The sequence below is a fragment of the Mustela putorius genome, unplaced genomic scaffold, assembly GCF_011764305.1.
Source record: "Mustela putorius furo isolate JIRA1106 unplaced genomic scaffold, ASM1176430v1.1 tig00003867_pilon_pilon_pilon, whole genome shotgun sequence".
NCBI lineage: Eukaryota > Metazoa > Chordata > Mammalia > Carnivora > Mustelidae > Mustela > Mustela putorius.
This window is the reverse complement of record NW_025422019.1, coordinates 14,757,810-14,781,124: the sequence shown is the minus strand read 5'-3', so window position 1 is coordinate 14,781,124 and position 23,315 is coordinate 14,757,810. Positions and strand designations below refer to the sequence as shown.

General features: G+C 40.8%; 1 protein-coding gene across 7 annotated transcripts in view; it reads left to right on the top strand.

Moving 5' to 3' along the window:
• NCKAP5 (NCK associated protein 5) overlaps positions 1 to 23,315 on the top strand; it is a 971,589-nt gene that overhangs the window by 661,030 nt on the left and 287,244 nt on the right. For all 7 annotated transcript variants that reach the window (XM_045066496.1, XM_045066499.1, XM_045066498.1 and 4 more), the window contains one exon: positions 20,940 to 21,089. In XM_045066496.1, coding sequence (XP_044922431.1) covers positions 20,940 to 21,089 — 150 coding nt within the window. The remainder of the gene's footprint in view (positions 1 to 20,939; positions 21,090 to 23,315) is intronic.

The following is a 23,315-nucleotide window of genomic DNA, read 5'->3' as shown; positions in this document are numbered from 1 at the left end:
TGAGCTATCTGTGCTCCTCCTTAGCATCTCTATTGTTTTGTCATTTCCAAGTTTGATGAGTCATTCTGACTCCTCAGGTCTGTAAGTGCCCTGGGAACCTCTAAGGTGCTTTAATATCTACATCCATGCCAAAATCCCTGTTCTCTTGCTTTTGGGAGGAAGAAGGAGGAGTTGAGGTTCAAAGCCCCCCTCTCGGTCTAGCGCCTGTATACACATCTCTTCTGATTCTCTCGTTCACAGTGTTTGTCTCATAAGTGCCCTCGCAGTTAATTAGCCAAGAGAACTGAATTCTTTAGAACTCTAGAGAGCTTGTCTGTAATTCATCCAAGTTTTTTCGGAAAAATGGGGTTGTTCTGTTGTTCTTTTTTAACCTAAATAAAATGTGGTAAACAAATGCAAAAACAGATCAAAAGTGAATATATTCTGTGGGTGTATACCAGTTGGAAAAAAAAATGATTTAAAATTCTATTGAATGTCTGCTGACAGTGACTAAGCCTTTGCATAGGTATTTATAAAATTATAATACACAATGGGACATGAAATATTTTTATTGAGCTCTTTTATATATATCTGTGGCCTGTAATCTCAGGAAATCTCAAGTGCCTTTGATTCTGCTTTAAGAAAGTTGGCCTTTTCTTTGAATTGCTGTGAACTTTGAAGAGATGCTGAAGTGAGTAATGGTAATAAAGGGAGTATTTTTATTGTGTGTTAAGTCTTAAATGGCTAAAAACCGATCCTCGAGGAAATGGTTTTCTTCCTCTTTGTGTTCTTTTTTATTTTGTTTTAAGCAGCATCTACCATTCAGGTAGTAAGTTTAGATAAAGGCGGTAGGACTTCTCAAAACCAAGGTGAGTGATGAGGTTCGGGACAGCCAAAAATATTTCCTTTCAGAAAACATTCCTTTTCTCTTTGAAACTATTCTCTAAAATGAACTTACAATTTTGCACTCTACAGAAGACTTTCCCAAATTCCAGAAGTTTTCAAAACAATCTCATACGGAGGCATCTGAGGAGAGCATTCACCTCTGAAATGCCAAAGTCATATTAAATACTTTGAAAGGAACAGAGGAGTCGTTTTAAATAATATCATTAAGAGTTTAAACAGCTATTTCTGTTCTTCTTGGGAATTTAAATTCCCTGGTTTAAGGGGTTCTTCTGGCTCTACTTTCTCATTCTCAATTTCTGTCTAAATTCTGTGCTCAGACATGAATGTTTTCCCTATTAGATGGTTTGACCCTGAACAGAACTCTTACAGAGTGAAAGCAGAATATGGTCTCTCTCTTAAAACAAATGTAACCTATGAATAAGACGGTGCCCCAGAGAAGCACCTTCTCTGCATACAGGGCAGCTGGTTATTGCCATTGAACCTGAGAGCTGCTTTCCTCCACTCATCTCACAGAGGGCCAGACTTTACTTTGGAATACCCAGTAAATGTCTCAGGTCAGGAGGTTCTGTGGGTAGAAACCAAAAGATGTTGCCCTTTAGTAAGTGCAAATACTTTGGGTACTTCAGCTCATTAACTAGGCACATAAATTTGTTCTTCCTCTTAGGAAACAAATGAATATGAACAGAGCAAAATCAGGGCAATATCCATTCTTGAGCTTTTGATTCTATTTCCGTTAACTCACCTGAAGCAACAAAACTATGATTTTCTTTGTTTTTGGACTTGGCTTATCAGTGTTTTGTAAATCGAAGATAAAATAGTCAGTGGGGGGAAATGGACAATTTTGGAATTAGGAATTTTGGACAATTAGGAATTAGGACAATTTTGGAATTAGTTAAGAAAGAAGTAGAAAGCACCTGCTCGTGGGGGGTGGGGTGGCGTGGGTATGTACACTTTCATTATAGCAAGCTTGTCTACAGTAACCTTTCGGTTCTTTTGTCCTCAATGACTTTTGTCTGCACACCACGCACCACAGGGCAATGAAGAGGAATCACCGTGTGTGGGGTGAGAGGAGAGTGGTCTGCTAGGAGGCTGCCGTCTGCCTCGAAGTCATTGCAGAATTCAGGTGTTAACTGGCCAGACCAGCAGATCTGAGTAGGAAGAACCACAGCTCTGGCAGGCTCTAGAGCTTGTCCCTGTGCCCTGTCTAGCCGTTTCAGGGCTTGGGAAAACTGGCCATTTGCCAGCATGTGACTTTCCCAGGATCCAACTGGAAGACAAAGGGCTGGGCTGGGCTCTGTTCTAGGTCTCAGCTTGCCTGGGTCTCGATCTAAAACATCTCTTCCAGCAGAAGAGCCTAGGCCTTGGAATGTTCAAAAATGTTTCCTGATGTTTCTTACATCACTAGGATTGGGAGTGAGTCAGTCAGCTCCCTGATTCTGGAGGTCTTTGCTAGCCAGCCCAACACTGAGGAGAGAGGAGGAAGAAGATTCATAAGGAAGTTTGACTTACGGGTGGAAGGGAATGTAGAAGGCAATGATACCTCAGTGATCGCTTTCTCTCCCCTCATACATTGCTCTGGTCTGGAAGGGGAGCTTATTGAATCTGAGGATGCTGAAGGCCAGTACCAGCTGTGCTGGTGCCCAAAGGGGGAGGATTTGTCCTCCATGAACCAGACTTTGTAAGTCTTCAGGCTCTGAAAGAATGGAGATAGTGGAGAATTCATTGAAAATGCATTGTCCTCTCCATCCCATATCAGTCTATCAACCTTCTTCTACAGATGCAAACAGTGTTCTGTGTTTCCTCTTCTTCCTATGTTAAGAGCTCATTCAGATTAATAATGGGAAGAAACAGTCTGAGGAAAGGAAAGTTGTAGATCATAAAAATGATGCAGTGGACTCTCCACAGCCCCTGACTTTCTGGGGACTATGCAAATAAAGAATTGTTGCTCTCGGTGGTTCAGTTGGTTGAATGCCCACCTCTTGGTTTCAGCTCAGGTCATGATCTAAGGATCATGAGATCAAGCCCCATGTCAGGCTCCACACAGCAGAGTCTGCTTGAGATTCTCTCTCTCCCTTTTCCTCCCTACCACTTGTATGCATGTTCTCTCTCTCTCTCTCTCTCTTTCTTTCTCTCTATAAAATAAGTAAATATTTTTAAGGGATTATAGTTGGATAATGTGTGAAGGGAATTAAAGTAAAGGAGAAATTTCAGGGTCTGGTAGACCTGGGAGCAGATCTTTGTACTCAGTTTTGTCATCTTGGGCAACTTAATCAACTTGAGTCTCCCTTTTCTCTTCTCCACATGGCCATAGCAAGGCTAACTAGAAAGGCTGCTATTTTTAAAGTGCTTCCCTAGACATGATTTCATCTAACAATTGGAGAAAGCAAATGGTAATGTGTGCAGGACATGTTAGGTATTCAAAAGACAGCAGCTAGTATTATGACATATCTGCCTACTCATCTTTCTTTTCACATAGGCAGATTCCTCTCCTACCCTGCCCCACTCTAGTCTGTCTTATTGGCTAGCACCATGAAAACTATTGAAAGTCTAAAGGCTCAGAATTGGAGAAAATAATAAGACTCTGAAAAATGTGGATTTCAAGAGCACTGAACCCAGCTCAGTCAGGTTCCCAGATGGGATTGACCTTTGTGGCAGCATCTCCTCCCCCTGCACCATCTGTCATCCCTAGAAGCTATCTACCAACATTTTCTCCCTCAGAAAGGTAGAAATTCTGAAATTTCTGAAATTCCATCCATTAAAGCATCATTCCATGTAAGAAATAAAGAATCCAGAAGATAAAACGCTCAAGGAAAGATCATTCACATGTTAGTATGAATGGGTTAAATCTGTGGGCTTTGATCTATCAGCTTATCTCACTGGAGTGAACACTGGAATTTAGGATGTGGGGTTTGGAGTAGAAGGAGACTGGTAAATCCTTTTTCTAAAGTAAATTAGGAGTTTATAATCCTCTGGGTTAAGTCTCAATGAGACTTCTTGACCAGTGGTGCCAGGGAAGAGGGGGATTAGGAAGTAGCATAGGGATATGGAAGTGAAGAGAAAACCAATAAATGTAACTTACAAATTATAGCCATCATTTCTCTGGTTTTCCATGTGACATATGAATACAAAGGAGAGAGAAAGCATTGTTCCTCTTGGTCCTCCCGCCCTCATACTCTCAGAACCCAGACGTCAGGCTGGTACTATCATAATGAACTACTGAAGGACTGCCCTGCTATGCCAGCCCCATATACTGCACGTTCTCTGTGGAGTGCACCAAGTGGCAAACCGAGAGGTTGAAAGGAACTTTTAAAGCAAGCCCAGTAAATTGGGGTCCTACAATGGCTGTATTCTTCCCTTACTTGTTTAAATGAATAGTGAAAGATAGATGGGCATTCATGATCATTCCATTGTCTTGTAAACAGATAAAAATATGTTTTTCCAAAAACGTTCTATCTGGTCGGTTTGCCACCCTCCCCAAATAAATTTGTTTCTACACTAAATTAATAAATTAGCATAATAAATCCACTTCTCTCCACTAATGCCAAGCTTATACTTTAGTCTGAATTAGCAAGCTTCTGCTATAATTATATGTAATGATCTGAAAACAATTCCTTTGCAAATACTCTTACAGCATTTTTATTCCATTTACAAAATAACTTGTAAAATGTATTCTTAAGATCTGTCTCTTGGGTCACTATATTTAACTTGTCTAACCCTCTTATTAGTGTATTTTTTCTTCTCCATGAATTCTTATTACCTATTTTTACCTAAATATTTGGACATCACCACTGGAGGAAGAGTTGTGAGAATTGCCACAATAACAATTAATACGTGTTTTACAGTTTACGCTTTTACATCATCTCATTTGCTCCTCACATTAACCTCTCAAAATAGGAAGGATAAAAAGTTCATGTTTACTCTAAAGCAACTGAGTTTCACAGAGGCAATTGACTTTCTAAGGGTCATATAGGGTCAGGCCGTAGTGGGTTCAGGCTCTTTATTCCAAGTCTCATAATCTTGTGGGGTAGCATTAATTACATTCTACATCAGTGATTCTCCCTTTTGACTGTGTCTTGGAGTCATCTGGAGAGTTTCAAAAATCAGTGATGTCCTTTTTACACCCCAGGGATTCTGATTTAATTGATCTGGTGTGTGGCTTGGGCATGAAAATTTTAAAATCTCCACAGGTCAATTCTAATATTCATCCTGGGTTGATAACTACTACATGACAAGGCATTAGATTCATATATATATATATATATAAACTTTAGCATGATAGGAGCTAAAAATATTTTATATTTATATATATATATATATTTTATTTTTTATTATTATTATTTTTTAATAGCTCCTGTCATGCTAAAGTTTCCTGCAGCCTGGGTCTTGTTTTCAGTAACCTACCACCAGCATTTCCCCCAGATTAGCCAACCTGATGCCTTTTGTTTGGGAGACATGTTGACCTTCTGCAGAATGTGATCTGCAAAAAGTTGGTCCTTGAAAGATACTATGATTCAGATAAATGGGAAGGTTCTTCTTTGCTTCTGTGGATACAATGATGAGAGGCAGCAGAGGATTATGGGTACTCCAGGGAGGTACAGCAGAGGATTATAGATATTCCAGTGAGGTTCAGCAGAGGCTTATGGGTACTCTAGTGAAAGGCAGCAGGAGATTATGGGAATTCCAGTGAAACCTGGCTGAGGATTATGGGTATACCCTGGTGAGAGGCAGCAGGGGATTATGGGTAAGCTTAAAGCCGTTAGAGACAAATGGCCTGGGCCCAGATCCCAACTGAGCCATGCAAGCTGTAATGTTTGAGGATTTACCTCACCTCTCAGGGCCCAAGGGACCTTACTCCTAGTCATTCACTCATAGTAGTGAGCTTGTTGCTGAGGAGGCAGTGAGGAGACAGTGGGGAGGCAGAAGGCAGGCCAAGGCTCTTGGGAGAATAGGATGGCATTGAGACAGCTAAGTCCGTGAGCCACTCAGGAAAATGACTGGAGCATAGCGTGCATCCAGCCCACAGACCCCGGGCCTGGGTGGAGCGAGCACTAGTGTAGGTGTCTGAGGAAACAGAAGTGTCAAGGAAAGCCCTGTGGGTCTAACGGCCCTGCTGGAAAAGGAAAACTATAAATAGGAGAGAACCATGGACACAAAGAAAATAAGATTTAAAATTCATCCTAATTATTTTTTGCCTGTCAACTGAGCTGTTCCTTTTGTAAAATTCAAACAATTAGCAAGTTTTAGAGCATGACTTTGCCCTTGACATAATGAAAGGCAGGCCCTGGAAAGACAGTATAAAGTTGGCAGACAGAATGTGGGCAGCCAGGCCCCAGGGCGGATCCTCACAAGGAGCTCTTGGAACCACTTTCAGCCCAACAAGTTCAAAGCCTTTGTTTTAGAGCTGAGTTTCCAGAGTGGCCTTACCCGTGTCCGGAAGTTCTGGGCACACAAAGCCAGCTGTGTTTCTTGGGCTGTAAGATGATGAAAACTGGGCAGCATCCTTACTGTGTAGCCAAAGTTATGGCCAGAATGCGTCGGAGTTAGTGTCTGTGGTGATGGAGAGAATCTGTAAAGTGGTCATCTGGTATCTTGGAGACAAGGGCTGCAAAAGGGGTTGGATAATCTCCATGTGTGGGTAGTCAGAAGCATAAGATGGGCTTACAAACTGTTCATTTTCGTGCAGCTGTGTACAATGTGGTCAGTCTCTTTTCTCCATTTTTTTTTTTTAAGATTTATTTATTTGAATGAGAGAGAGCAAGGGTAGGGGCAGAGGGAGAGAGGGAGTCTCAAGCAGACTCCCAACTGAGTGTAAAGCCTGATGCGGGGCTCCATTCCACAACCCTGAGATCATGACCTGAGCTGAAACCAAGAGTGGGACCCTTTACCAACTGACTCACCCAGGCATCCCAGCAATCCATGAGTTTGTAAGGGAAAATTTGCATGACACATGAATGTCAGCCATGGTGTAGAAATAAACAGGATACTTAGCAAGTCGTAGGTGCTCAGAAGCAGAAAAGTTATCTCCAGTATCCAGCTACCTCACTTTGCATATGAGAAAAACAATGTCACAGATAACCAAGGGGCTTTATCAAGGCCATATGGCCCGTGAGCAGCAGATCTGGAAGACAGCAGTTCCTTAGCTAGTGTTCTATTTTCTCCCTCCCTGTGGCAACAGAAGGTTGCCTAGCACTTAGTTGACCATAGATGAATCTAGAAGACAATTTGTCAAAGTGAGGTGGAAGACCTGTAGGAGAGGAGTTTGTCTCAGGAGCCACAACTTGCCCACTTCATTCATCTTTAAATGCACATGATTTTGCACAAAGAGTGGCTACACAAGTGTTTGATACATAGACATAATGACTTTTCTGATTATCTTTTAGGCCGATGCTTATTTCTTGCTAATGCATCTGAATTTCCTTCCCTCACTTACCAGGATGAATCATCTGGCAGGGTTACAGGTGTCTCCCCCAGACAGCCCTTCGCATCGCCACTCCCACTGTGGCTCTGAATGGCTTGTCAGAATGTACATCCCACTCAATGACAAAAAAGCACCTCAAGGGAGAGCTTCCAGCTGCTTTCAGGGGTTAGGGATAAAAATAATAGTTTTAATGTCAAAAAGCACACCAGGACAATATTTCTGGCAACATTTCTTCAGTGAAATCTTCAGCTGGGTTCTACTCTATATGTGAGTTTTGCCTGACTAGAGAGAGCAGGTATTATGTAAATTGCACTAGAAAAAATGTGATATTCTTGCTTTATCCTTAAGTTCCATTTAGGTGCAAATAGGTGAGGCTTCTCTCTCTGATCTGACATGAGCCCCCAGGAGAATTAACTATATAATCTGTCTCTGACTTTCAAAAGTCTAACTAATGTACCTCATTAGAGCTTTTCTTTTAGGTAAAACCCCAGGAAGGAAGAGGATGGGAAGGATACAGCCCTTGATTAGGAGTGGGTCTCCAGAAATTCCCAGGACATTTTAGGAGAGATAACTCTACAGCTTAAACATTGATGTATTCTTGTGTGAGATGCATGTGGTGGGCATGCCAGTTAAAGGATAAGCATGCAAACTCTCATTTTCTAGGGGCAGAAATCAATTTAATGGTGCTTTTATCTTCTGTGAAAATGTTCTATCACTCCATTGCTTTATGTTTCTGATGGCACAATTTTTTTTTCAAAATACTTTTCTGTTGAAAGTACTTAAAAATATATAATTAGTTAAGTATTAATCTTACCACAGTATCTTTAGGGGTAGCATAAGGGGATACCATCCACATCGAATATTATCAATGATATATTATCACTCAATATATCATATTGAATGTTGTCAATGTTGTATTTTGACAACATTGGACATTCATTGACGGCATTCTGTGCTGTGCAGGGTGTGGTGATAGGGTATAATATGTAAAATGGTGTTGCTGCAACTAACAGTCTTGAATTATAATCGGGAGCTGGCAAATGACAGTGTCTGTTTACTGAACTTAGTATGATACATTCTCTTCTCCATATAAGTCATTTATTGTTCTTGTTGTTGTTATTATTTTCATTATTACTGGTCTTATTATTGCATTTGAAAACTTAAAGTATTCTTTCCTAACAGAGGCAGAGGCAGTCGCCTCCCAAATTCACAGGTCTTTAACAAACACAGAAGATACATAAGTTTCTGTCAGCAATTATCAAAAAATATATTGTCGGGACACCTGGGTGGCTCAGCCTGCGAAGTGTCTGCCTTTGGCTCAGGTAATGATCCCAGGGTCCTGGGATCCTGCTCAGCAGGGAGCCTGCGTCTCCCTCTGTCTGCTCTGCCTACTGTTCCCCTGTTTGTGCTCTCTCTCTATTTCTGACAAATAAGCAAATAAAATCTTTAAAAATCATATATAAATAGCATTGACCGTGTTTTCTGAAATAAAAATTTGGACATATTAGTCATATGACAATGTGTATTTACAGGGACAGTGCGAGAATAAATTTTAAATTGCTTGTATTATTTTTCTTATTTTTCTTTTTCTATTAACATATATTATTTGCTTCAAGGATACATGTCTATGAATCATCAGTCTTACACAATTCACAGAACTCACCATAGCACATACCCTCCTCAATGTCCGTAAATCAGCAACCCTATCCCTTCCCCTCCAACCCTCAGCAACCCTCAGTTTGTTTCCTGAGATTAAGAGTCTCTTAGGGTTCGTCACCCTCACAATCCCGACTTGTTTCATTTTTTCCCTCTCCACCCTCTGCGACCCCCTGCCATGCCTCTGAAATTCCTCATTTCAGAGAGATCATATGATAATTGTCTTTCTCTGATTGACTTATTTTAAATTAAAATGCCCAGGAATCTCAGATATGCGGCTGTTATAGCCACATATATCCCTTTGGGGATAGCTATTGTTCAGTTCATAAATTCAGCTCCCTTCTGGCTCTCTGGATCCCCTGTCCTATGAATTCTTTCAAAAAACAGGGTTTGGGGTACCTGGATGGTGCAGTTGGTTAAGCATCTGACTTTTGTTTCAATTCAGGTCATGATCTCAGGGTTCCAGGAGCTAGCCCTCCATCAGACTCCTCACTCAGTGGGGAATCTGCTCGAGATTCTCTTTCCCTCTCCCTCTGCCCCCAGAGAGTGCACGTAGCACTCTCTGTCTTTTAAATAAATAAATTTAAAAAGGGGGGGGATGGGGACAGAGGAGGAAGAAAAATTTTGAGTGCACATTTTGACATTAACATATGAGTGATCATTAATGACCTTACATGTAACCATCAACCACTGAAATTCCTCATCTACATGGCGCTCTTGACTGTTGGGTTTTTTTATGCCTACATTATACCCAGACAGCCATCTGGGGACTACGAGCCTATAATTTCTGTTGCTAATCTTCTTAGATGTCCAGCCATCTGGAGCATATCTTTAATGAAAATTATGGCTCAGTTTTTTACACCATCTTATTCCACAGTGGAGTTTTCCTCTATGTAAAGTGGCTTTAGACTTTAACGTTTTTTTTTTAAGGAAATAAATGTTGCTGATAGATGGAGCAGACAATAAAAGCATCATCTGAAAATTTAGTAATGTAACTTCACAGAGCTGTTCAATATGGAAGATAGTTGGCAATATTGCGGAGTGTTTTGAGTGAGGAATAATGTGGAGTGGATGTGAATTGATATGCCAGTGGTCGTGGGTTCATATTAGAGACATAAAGAAAACACTTTGTTCTCCTATCCATCATACACATTTAATCTTGGGGATTTTACTGTGTGCTTAGTTCACTTTGTAAGTCAAATCTAGGGATGAAAGAGAAGAGTCTTATATGTTTTTCCTGACAGTAGTAATGTTAAATTGTGAACAAATTGGGATGTTCTTTTAAAATCCTGTGATTTATATGATGCTATTTTTCCCCCTTTAAAATTTAGTATGCTAGGACTGAGCAAAAGCTGCTAGCAGTCCCTGGGAATGTTGTTATGGTGTTTCCTGAAGTGCTATCTAAAGTGACAATATATTCTGTGCACCCTCCCCACCACCAGAAAACAAATGAGTAAATAAATCACAGAAGCCAGAGCCACCAGGGCGCGCTGGGGCAGCTGTCAGCCAGAGGACAGGCCTCTACATTTCCATTTAGCTTGTATCCCGGTGTGGGTTTATGTTTTGAACTAATTGAATCATCATTAACTATGAAAGTGGTAGTGGTTTGTTAAACCTGTTCTGCTGATAGCCATCTGAGGCCATACCTGACGTCTCTGATAAAATCACCCACTCCCTGAAGAATGACCTGGAAGCCTTGGAAGAGATGCTGTCAGCAGTGTGGTTCACGGTTAGATAAAGATCACCGATTCTTAGATAAAATTGCCATTAAGGATAAATCTATAGGTGCAGGAGAAAGTCTAAAATAACCTGAGTCTGTGGAAAGAGTACGACATTTGAAATCAGAAGAGCATTTAAATTCTGGCTTTCCCATCCTCTGTGGATAACCTATCCAGGTCTGTTTTCTTGTCTATAAAGGGGGGTCTAGGCTATTTGCCCAATATTCCCCATTGCTTCGGAGCATGTAAAATGGTTTTATGAGGTTGTTTGGTTTAACTCCGAGGTTTTATACCAATACTGGCTGCTATTTATTATGTCCTTTATGTTCTAGAAGGAACTTGATGTTGCAGGCTAACATCAACCGAGTCTCTGCCTTTATGTGATCGGTCCTAAATTACAGCTTTTTGTACCTTCACTACTAATTAGCAAGTGGATTTAACGCCTGGTTGGATATTCAAAATGAAATAATTATAATCCAGCTTCTACAACTGTCTAGCTTCTCCAAAGTTGGGTAGTTTGATGTCTCTTCACATTCTCTGTGGTTTCCTTCGCCATCTTCCGGTCAGACACTTCTGTGTATTTGAGGTGGGTTTCCTTTTCTTTCCCTTTCCTCTCCCTCTCTTCCCCCCACCCCCCTACCTACCTTCCTTCCTTCTTTCTTTTCCCTTTTTTTTTTTTTTTTTGGTCTGTGTGTCTGTGTGTGTGCACGCGCGCGTGCTCATGTAGGTTTTGTTTTTGGTTTTGTTTTGCTTTGTTTTAACAAGATAAAGTAAGATAGAAGGGTAGTCCCCATCAGAAAATGAAGGGATGTGCTAGAACACAGTAACACTGTCAATAACATCTTGCAGTATACTCTGCATGTTGGCCATGTGTCAACCATTAGAGCTAAAAATAATAAAAATAGATGAGTGGGGTTTTTTTTAGTTTTTCTAAAGCCTTGTGATCAGAAGATATTTGGAATTATTCTTATTTGGGAATGATTCTTCCCACAAGCATTAGTTGGGCATGATTTACTCTGGGTGTTAGAAGTATCTTTCCCTAAGCTCTGTTACTGTTGCTCTCCAGGCCCTTTCTGTTTCTTATAGGTAGAGAATGCAATGTGCTAAATGCAGAGGTTTCATGGGGTGACTTCTGTCTTAGGGTCTAACAGAAGTACACTGCAAAAAGAGGGAAAGTTTTTTCAAGGAAAAAGTGAAAGAGAGAGGAAAAAGACATGTATGCTGGAAAAGAAGCACAAAGATTTTATGAGTCATGGTATCTTCTGGATCTAATCTTAAAATCTCTGAACTTTAGCAGTGTTTTAAATACTTACCTTTCCAAGCTGAGTTTTTACAGATGATCAAAATCATAGAAATTTAAAGCTACAAGATACCTTTGGATTAGTCTATTTCTGTGCATTTTACTCACAGATGAAGAAATTGAGGGGCAGAGAAATTATGTGACTTGACTAAAATTGCACAGCTGGTTAGCGGCAGAGCTAGGACAGGAATATAGATTTCTTTTTTCTACTTGTTATGAAACTTGGTAAAAAGAACGTGTGTTCCCCACCCCAGATCAGAATAGATCACAGTGAGATGGAACTAATGGCCCTCAAGAAACAGATGAGGTCGACTCACCTTTTCTCCTGTCAAATAAAATGCCAACATGTGTCCGTACATGGCACACATTGCGTTTTCCCGCTGCTCTGATTTGGGGTCCTTCAGTCATCCATCTGGTCTTGAGCTGACCTAGTGTCCCTGAAGCTGAAGCATCTTTGTCCAGAGGCCTGTAACCTTAAGCATGGATTAGAATTACCCAGGGTGTCCTCTAAAATTAAAGATTCCTGGCTCCCCCACTGGGTGTATTCTCTAGGACCCAAGTGGGCCAAGGTCTCTGCATTTTATGCAAGCAACACTTCTCGCTTGCCCCTGCTACGTTGGGTCTGCTGTTGGCCCACTGTATGAACAACAGTGACCTCAGGAAATGTGAGTTATTTGTTATTGTTGGAGGAACAGCATACAAAAGAATCAGAATTACAAGATGATTTACAAACTTTGAGTCTCGTTTTGTGAGATTGTCGTTTCAATCATTGTTCAGTCAACTCCAGCTTGGATGATGCAGTAATGTCTTATTTTCCCCATATCTGTGTTAACCCCCCCTCCCTTCCATCCTCCACAGAGCTGTTTTAGAACACCAATCTACCCTGTCACCTCTTTTCCATACACACATAGGCACACGCACGCACACATACACGCATGTACGCATGGGAAAACGGTCAATGGCTTCCCTTTGCCCTTAGGGTAAAGGTAGAGGTAAAATTCCTTGACTTGTGGCCCTGTCAGCCCACCCAGCTTCATTTCCCTCCCTTCAGACTTTTTACATTGTTCCCTCTTTCTCCCACTTCATGGTCATTTTCTGGTCAACTCCCAGGCTTTCCTGGCCTTTCTCTTGCATCCTTCTATTGTTGATTCTCGAAGCAGCCGAAAACTTTTCGGCACCACACATACAGCAGCCCTGTTTTATGCTGGCTTGTGACATTTTGATTAACTGTCTCCATCCACAAAACTCTAAGCTCTGTGAGAACAGGCACCACCTGTATTTTTATTCACTTTTGTTACTCAGATGCCTTCGATGGGGCCTGGCACGTAGGAGGGGCTCAGTAAATATTTATTGGATGGAGGGATTAATTAATCAGTTATAAAGTAAGGTGACCACACAATATCCTCCTAGATTTTCTCTGGGTGCTAGGCTGGGGGGAGGCTGGTGACCAAAAGATGAATGAGATACTTTGGGGGAAGGGCATTATGATCATTTTCTTCCACAGTGTTTTTGAGTGAACAGTCGCCTGCCATCAGTGAAGAGCCATACTGTGTGCTCTTTGCTCCCTGGACCGTCGTGTATTTGAGATGAACTGATGCGACCCGGAGCTCTGTGTTGATTGATACTATTTTTACATAGGCCTGGTGATGCCGACTAACTGAGAACAAAAGATGAGGGCTCCCCCAAAGGTGAATCATTACCCCAGTGACCACTTAGAGAAACTGATAGCTCTAAGGATTGCTTTATGTACTGACAAGGCAAAGTTTGATTTAAACCCTTGGATACTAACTGAGCTCCTAAATCTTTAGTTTCCTGCGTACTGGCTGGTATTTGTTGAGCCAAACAAGCTTATGGTCTCCACCATATATGAAATATGTGGGGAGTGAGTGTTGTTTGTGTGATGGCCTCACTTTTATAGAATTCACTGCTGATTAAAGTCCATAAAGAACTAAAACATGAAAACAGGTCACCTCTGGAATCAACTTCTTCTTTTCACAGCTTGGCATCTTCAGGCATAGACTTGGCTTGTTTTTCTTGTTTCTCTCGTTGAGGTTCAAGAGGAGAATATGTTTTCTTTCAAACCACGTGTTTCTGGTCTCTCTCTTTTGCCATGTGCAGAGTAGATGATTATTTGGCAAAGGAACAAAATCTCTGATTGAGATGAGTTATTTACATGTGGATAGAATACATATACTTGATTTTTTACCAAAATATTCTCATGCTTTTGTGAGTATAATATACACTCGATAGTTATCTTTTCTGAAATGGACAGTAGTCATCTGTCAATGGGGTATAGCCGTGTTTCCAGCTATCTCTGATTTTTCTTTCTTCTACCATTTTCCCTTGGCTTAGTTTTATTTTGCTCACCTCCTTACTTAGTGTAGGTCCTTTCTACTTCCCTCTTTCTCCTTATTACATTATACTCTAACACTCCTACTGGGAAGTGACTAAGGGAGCAAGGCTAAAGAAAAGGACAGGATAGATTGCTCTTCCTTCTGGTTTCAGGGCATTTTAGAATGTAGAACACAGCAAAGTGTGCTTTTAGGACTGGTCTGAGCAGCATACAGATGTGACTTGCTTTCTTGCGAAGTGTTGCATCAGAACCCTCACAAGCCTCCTCTCTGCCCATAATGCTCTGCCCTGCCTGTAGTGCCCATACCTGAGAACCATCTAGAATGCTCCTGTGACTTCCAGCTATCAGTGTGTCTATGCAGGAGATACTTTTATGCCCCAGGCTATGTGATGCATGCCCTCACTGCCTGGGGCAGGCTGGAAATGCCAGGAAATGAACAACCCAGAAGGTAGCTTCAACCACGGATTCCTATGGGCTTGGTGCATAAACACCCCAACTCACTCACCCCTGGGGTGGGATGATTCTGAGCCCATGTTTGGCCCCATTTTCCTGAGTAGCCCATGGATTTAGCTTTAAAGATTTTATTTATTTATCTGAGAGAGAGAGCACAAGGAGGGCAGAGGGAGAGAGAGAGAAGCAGACTCCCCACTGAGCAGGGAGCCTGACACAGGGCTCGATTCCAGGACTCGGGGATCATGACCTGAGTAGAAGGCAGAAGATTAACTGACTGACCCACCCAGGCATTCCCATAGAGTGAGCTTTATCAGCTTAGTATTACACCTTTAATGGCTCCAATCTCTTCCCCAGTCACTTTTCTCCTGGTGTTCCCTGTGTTTCTGAAATGAACTTCTTGCACTCAAATTCTTGTCCTTTAAGAACTTAAGTAAGAAATGGGTGTTTTATGTAAGTGATGAAATACTAAATTCTTTTCCTAAAACCAGTATTACACTGTATGTAAACTATCTAGAATTTGAATAAAAATTTGAAAAAAGAAAAACAATATTTAAAGAGAAAGCCCATCTAAAGCAAAAAATAAGGAAAGAATCCTAAGTCTGTATAAAGCTCCTGGTATAATCACTTTGAGAAAAATGATCGTGACTTTAAAGCACTGTAGTTTAACTGCACATCCAAAGACAAAAAATACCTGTGTAGAAGTCTTAATGTGGACTCAGTAGGTTTTTATTTGTACGAATATTATTTTGAAGCTATTCCAGCATGTTATATGTATGTCATATTTAAGGTCTCTGTGTGTGCATTACAATAAAATCAAATTAGTAATTATAAAAGAAAAAAGAAGAAAACTTAAGCTAGGCACTAGTAAGTGATCTAGAAACACTAACTCAGGAATTAAGCTATGAAATGTGATTTTGCAGGGGACCGCGCTTGAAAACCCTTGACTTTTCCTGCAGCGCCCTTCGTCCTCTGCCCCCTCTGCTTCAGAGGCCTCTTCTTCAGCATCCCCACCTGTGCTGTCCCTCTTCTCTTCAGTTCCTCAAACAACTCAGTTTTCTAGGTCTTGAAAAAGGTTTCCACTTCTCTCTGTGACACCCTTTAGCTAACGCTTCTTTCTGTCACCTTCCCTTCGCTGCCAGACTTTCAAATAAGCATCTAAGAAAATTGCTTCTATTTTCTTTTATTCACTTTCTGCTTACCCACTGACGAGGCGGGGTGTCCTCCTCATACTTTAGCTCTCCAGTCCCCACGAACACCCTTCTTATTACAAGATGTAGAGACTCTTTTTCTGTTCCCCTGCCACCGCTGTCACCATGGAGCCTACTGACGACGTTTCCTTCCTGAAAATTGCGTCTCGAGTAATTGAATTGTTAGAACTTCAGCAATGGAAGGCGCAGTTAGTCCAACCCCTTCATTTTACATCTCGGGGAAACTGAGAATGAAAACAGTTGGAGGATTGGCCCAGCAGGGTGCAGTGGTGTAAAAGCTGGTCTTTGAAGCCAGGGCTTCTGACCTTCCATCCTGTATGCGAACTGGTTTTGATTAGCCTTTGTCCAAAAACTTCACGTGTTGCTAATTTGTATTCCTTCTCATATAAAGGCATCCTCGTGGGTCTCCTAGCTCCTTTCCTCTCCAGCCCGTTCTCCATGGTGGCAGTCAGGATGTTTCTGAAGTATAAACCAGAACCTGTCACTTCCCTCATTAGCCTCCAGTTCTTCTCTGTTGCAGTTGGAAGGAAGTCCAAACCCCTTTTGAAAGGTCCCCCAATAATGGGTCCATGATTAAAGGAGCAAGATTGATACAAAGCGAAGGTCAAGCAAAGCTTTTTTTCATGCCAAGCATCGAGAATCAAACTGACGGGCCAGGGATGTCTCTTGCAAAAAGGCAACCCCTCCCTGCCTCACAGGCTAACGTTTATAGAACAAAGGCCATGTGGTTGGGCCTGACCACACACAGGTGGCCAATGAGATTGTAACACACAGAGAAAGCTGCACAGTTATGCTAGGTCCCACACAGGTGGCCAATTGAATTACAATTCACCCGTTAGTAGCTATTTGAACCAGCCTATCAACTTGGTCAGAATTGGCGCCCAAAAGGCGGGGCCCACACTCTTTGGTAGCTAGGGAGACAGTATGCGCTTTACTGATTGGGTGTCTCCACCTGACCTGACTCATCCCTGCATTTGGGCTGTTATCTCCACCTGACCTGACCCACCCTTGTATGCTTTGTTACCTGGGACTGGTTTCCCCACCTTGCTTTTAAGTTCGGGAGGCTCAGTTTAAGTTTTACTGCATAAACAACAAAATGGCTGTTCAACCAAGATGGAGCCGCTCTGGCTAAATAGGCCCTTACATTTTTCATGCCCTGCAGGACCTTCCAAGTTCCAGCTCTCTCCCTGGTCACATTTCCTGCTAGTCTTGCTCTTAGAGTGACTATTCCCACACATGGACTCCCTCCCAGCTGGCCAGCAAGGGAAGCTTAGCTCTGCCTCTGGGCACTGGTTTTGCTCTAATTGTTTGGAAAATTTTATGCCAGGCCATTGCCTAACTGCTTCCTCATCATCATTTGGTCTCCACTCAAATGGCCACTTTCTCTTACACTGATGCACCTTACTCTCACATCACCATATCTAACATTTTCTTTAGATGCAACACTGATCTGAATCACATCATGCTGTTTTATTTTCTTCATAGCATTTACCACTAGCTATAATGACATAACTTCCTGATTTAATTTGGAGTTCAGCATTTTTTTTCTGTCATTAGAATATAAATTCATGGAGTATAGGAATTTTGTCTTATTTGCCATAACTTCAGCGCCCAGAACAGCAAATGTCCAGCAGTTCACACTCAATAAACATTTGTAGGATGAACAAATCAATGAATGGTGTCTGAATTTTTATTTCCCATTTCCAGAATCCTTTCTCTTTTACTCTGTAGTCCTGTACTCGACTACTCTGTCAGTACTTCCTTTCTTCTGTGTGTACTATGATCAAACTGATTTTCTCTCAACCAATAAAGGCAAGACTTATTCCTCACTGGGAACCTTTTTTTTTTCAGTTTTCTCTTCAACCCCAAATCCCACTGTTTGTCCCTTTAACTATTCAAGTTATATCATTGTGTCAAAATGCAAGTCATGTTACATTTCCATGAAATCGTGTCCCACAGCCCTATTGATTGCCCATTCTTCAAACTATGTAAAATCGCCCATGCATGTTATGGAGTCTAAGTATTCACATATAATCTATATCATCCTGAATTGTTTCCAGTTGTTTCATATAATATTATTTAGGCATTGTGTCTGGACACTTTAAGCATGTGTGCTTGTGTGTGTGTATGTGTGTGTGTGTGTGTGTACTGTCAATTCTTATTATTTTTGGATTTTGTATTACTGAATTCTCTTCTTCCCTAAAATTTGTTTATAATCAAATTGTGTGATGCTTTGATGATAAATCACGGACATTAGGAGAGTAGTGACAACCTTGAGTCACCTGACACGCACATTCCCAGCTGAGGTCAAACAACGCACCACTCTTGATTTCTTGTTTTTTGACCACCTACTATAAACAAGTATGCTTTTGCATTCTGTTTAGTGCCATGCTTTTCATATTTTATGCTTTTCATTCGTGATTTCAATATTTAAAATGGCCTCCAAGCATATTGCTGAAATGCCGTCTAGTGTTCCTAAGGGCAAGAAGGCTGTGATGTGCCTTATGGAAAAAACAGGTGTTAGATAACTTTGTTCAGGTATGTGATATAGGACTGGAGGCTTTTAGTTCAATGTTAATGAATTAACAGTGTATATTAAATTACATGTCTTTCAGTAGAAGCACTCATAAAATAAGATTGTGTATTGTTTAGTGATGGAAATGTTGCCTTCAGGAGCCTAACCCTGAATTTCCCCTAAGAACAGTATTTGCTAATTCAGCTAATTCAACTTGATAGAACAGAATTACCAGAAATAATGAGAATTGACTGTGTATACGTGTATGCTATATTTGTTGGCATTAACTTCATTTGGGTATTTAGAAGATAAAGAAACCGAGAGATACTGAAATTTAGTATTTTGCCCATGGTATTTGCTAAGCCTGTAAATGGTAGACTTGGAAACTGGTTGTCATGTTCTGAAGTCTTTTGGCTTCTCATTCACCACAATAGTGGCTCTTGTTTGTTTTAATTAGCTTTAGAGCCCTAACTCCTAGGAGAGAGGGAGGGAGGAAGAGAGAAAATACAAGTGGAATTGACTGAAAGAGCAGTGAAAAACATAATTCATACAGATAAATAGATGTAGATGATATTTTAAAAAGTAGCTTGCTTTACAGTCCCAGTTTAGTGTTTAATTACAGTCTCAAATCTTAAAAGAGAAACAAAAGGACCTCTTCACTTCCAAGTTGACTTGGTAACTCTTCATGCTTCATGTTCCTTACCACGGAAATGAAAGTCTGAGAAGTGACCAGACCTTAAAGAATCAAAGCCATAAAAATTCAGTCATGACCTGGACTTTTGTCCTTCCCTGAGAATGTCCCCCCTTAAACTTGCATGACATTTATCCGAGCTGAAATCCTACATCCTATGGAAGTGAACATGTCCGCACGATATATGTGGTTAGACATGCCAAGGCCTGATTTCATAGAGATATCACCTTCCTAATCAATTGTGCATTTCTATAGATAGATGACAGAAGAAATATTAGCTTGAAATCTATATAAAACAAATTAACATGGGTCAAGTTACTGTGGGTCTCCAGGTCTGTCTGTCTCTTGATATATATTAATACATCTGTATATATATATATTAAGATCTATTTTTATATATTTTATCATTTACTTTCAAAAAATAAGTTAAACATTTTTAGAATCTCCAAAGCACATTTGTGAACACAGTTTGAAAAACTGGCCTTTCCCCACTCTAAGTAGATTTTTTAAGGGCCTAGAGATGAAGAATGCTAGCTTTTTCGCTTTCTATTGGTAAATGATCTGAGTTAGTGCTAAATATAAAGAAGTCTCTCACCAGTGATAATTCACTTTAGCCCACATGGTTGACAACCGGTTGTAGTAAGGAAATGATTTCTGAGGTATCTGGGTTAGGATTCAGTAGTGTGATGGAATGATGTCACCTGGTTCTGTAGCACAAGGTTTTTTGTGGGGTTTTTTTGTGAGGTTTTTTTAAAGATTTTATTTATTTATTTGACAGACAGAAATCACAAGTAGGCAAAGAGGCAGAGAGAGAGAGAAAGAGGAGGAAGCAGGCTCCCCGCTGAGCAGACAGCCCAATGTGGGGCTTGATCCCAGGACCCTGGGATCAGGACCTGAGCCGAAGGCAGAGGCTTTGACCCACTGAGCCACCCAGGCACCCCTGTAGCACAAGGTTTTTAATATATGTGCAGAATGGATGAGATATTTTTTTCCTCATATGATATTCTCTTGACATTTCTTTTTCGCTTGAAAACAAGAGGCAATCATAAGGCTCAAATTAACACTTCTCAACTTCCAAAAGCTGCCAGAGATAAGGTTGAGTGAGGAGCTTCCAACAGGGAGGAAAGACAAGATAAGGACATTTTATGTCTGCCTCAAGGCTATACTACAAATCCTGGAGTGTTAGAAAAGGAACTAAAGGGTCCTTAAGAGCTGTGTCATCAAGCCAAAGGAACTAATTGGTTTCAGATTAGAATTCTGAAATCACTCTCATTTCAATATTTCACAATATTTTATTTTCTCTTAGAATAATTAAATAGTTGCATGTCCAGTGACTTTAACAATCCTCTTTTGAGGAGTTAAAGCTCTTCACAAATCAGGGTATCAAGGTTGATTTGTTTTTTCTTAGTTTAGAGTACAGCTGAGTTCCATGGTGCAGATAAAAATGGATCACCCCGTGATTCCATCATGGGGTGATCCAGTTGGCTGGGTCAACTTCTCCAACAGGGCAGAGGACTTCTACATTCAGGGGTATTGACCCAATGGCTTTTTCTTGCCAAGATTCATTAATTTATGGTGTTTTACTAATGTAATACTATTGAGAATTTGTTTAGCAACATCTTCTCTGCTTCAGCCCCAAAAAGAACATAAAAGCAGTAGAGAGGTTACACACTTTTCAGCCTCAGACTCTTGCCTGTTTTTCAAGGGAGATCATTGAAAATAGTAATTCTTTCTCGCTTCAGGAAAAACTGTCAGAGGAAGAGAGAAAACACAAGGAAACTTTGGACAGTCTTCACATGGTGGTGGATGAGGATTCGAGGAGTGAAAGCAGCAGTGCAGATGAGGGGAAAGAAAACACCAAATTCCTGTTGGAAAGATTGAAAGCTCTAGAGGTAAGAAATGAAACAATTTTTACATGTTTACAGAAAAATAACAGTGCTCTGCCTCTTTTATTGACATTGGTTTTGAGTGAGTATAAGTCTTTCTTTCTAGGTTCTTCTAGAGGAATAAGATGCTAGGATCTCCCATTGTGATTCATTTGTCACTGATGTGATTCATGTGTCACAAATGTGATTCATTTGTCATGATTCTGATTGCAGTGCCTTAGAAAGTGTACAGAGGACAGTAATTCATTTTTAAATTCAGTTCAGCCCTCAACCTGGGTCAGGACTCCTAAAATGGCATGCTCCGTGAGGAAAGTTGCTACGTGATATTTCACTTTGTTTCCCCAATACCTAATATAATGAATAATTGAGCAAATGTATACATACACTACCCAGTACTAATAAAGATGACTGCAAGAAAAAAAGTCAAATTTTTAAGTAGTCAAAACATTTCTTAAAAATTTTGGGCAGAAGTTTGACATGTAAAACAAACAGAAGTGAGGCTGAGCTTAGGGCACTTTAAGGAGGATGGGGAGCCACCACAGCCTTCCAGAACAATCTGGAACCACTGGTCTCTTACTGAGCGGCCTTAGGCATCACTGTGTGTGCTAATTCCTCAATGTTTATGGCTTTCCTCAAAGAACACTTCAGTTATCAGATCTTGATTGATATCTCACATGTGGAAAGATTGAGTGAAGATGGCTTTCTCTACAGGTTGTCTTAGCACCTCGAACAGGACATAGTTACTTTTAAGCCTGATGGTGGTGAGCCCATCTCATCTTAACTGGGTGCAAGAGGCCTTCAGCTAACATCTAAATATAGAGTTCAACAACAGGGTTGACAAAAGCCTGAAAACTTAATTAATGTGAAGAAACAAGACCCAGAGAGGTCTTGTTCTCTATGCTTGGTTTTTGCAGTTCTGCCTCCAGTTTGCCATGTTGTCTACAGTGAGCATGCCCTTTTTACACTAATTTCCTTGGCAAAGGTAAAACAAAAGAGTTCAGATTATGGACTCTGGAGCCCAATTCCCAGGGTTTTGTATGAATCTCAATTCTACTCCTTTCCAGTTTGGAAACCTCGAGTCAGTTTTCCAGGCTCTGTGCCTCTGTTGATTCAGCAGCAAACATGGAGATCCTAATAGTATGCTATCTTCTGGGGCATGGATGCTGATGAAGTGAGTTAATCTTTGCACAGTGGTGCCTGGCATATGGCCTCCTCTGTACACCCACTCCAAGGCTCCTGACTTTGTTATATCATTTTTTTTTCTATTTTTCTGGATTCAGCAATTAATACAAGAACTATGAGTGGAGAAACTGAGCTACTCCACGCACAAGCAACTGAGGAGGGACAGGTTTGATACCAAACATGGGGCAGAAGAGAAGTCAACGTAAGGAACATCTGGCAGCCCCACTGGGGCACACAGCCAGGAGTCCTTCTTGTCTCCCCAGAACTTCCCACACTTGTGTCGTTTTTAAGAAAGTCACTGAGGAAGGTGGGAAAGCCTTCTCAAGGGAGACTGTGTTTGCTGTCTGAGAGCTCTGAGAAAGTCATAGCTTTGCCTAGAGTTTGAATTACCTGGATTTAATAGTAGAAATTTAGTTGATACTACAATTTCTTATTTCCCTAGAACCAGCTACTTAAATTGTTAGTTTTATTCCTAATTACAGTGACTGTGGCTCTTAGTTGATTTAATTATCACTGAGACAACTTTGGGAAGGACATTTCATTTAATCAAGCAAAGAGGTATTTTACACATATCTTTGGCAGCAAATGTTTTTTAAGCCCCCACTGAGGAAAAGAGAAAAGAGAAACAGTATTTTTTTTTTCTTTCACAGAGATCTTTCTACTTTAGGCAAAAACTGTTGCATCCAGTGAGAGTTGGATGCAATAGATGATATCTCTAAGGGCCATTAATCTCCACAATTTTAATTCGCTAAAAAATGTTTTATTTTCTAAATTAGCTTCTTCTGGTGAGGGTCATGGCTTGCTTCCTAAAATTCTTTGCCCAGTGTTAAGTAAATTCTCTCCTTACCCCCAGTTCTCACTACTACCTATTTGAACCTGGTCCTTAGTTATTTCCTCCAAATCCTTCAGCTGCAAGGCATTTCTCCCTTGATCATTTCTGCAACTCAGTTGCCGGCCTGACAGAGAACATGGCCAGGTCTTTCTCATGTGCTTCTTCTCCCTCAACGAAGACCCCATCGCTGGTTATGCAGGGCTCTATACTCGGTCCCT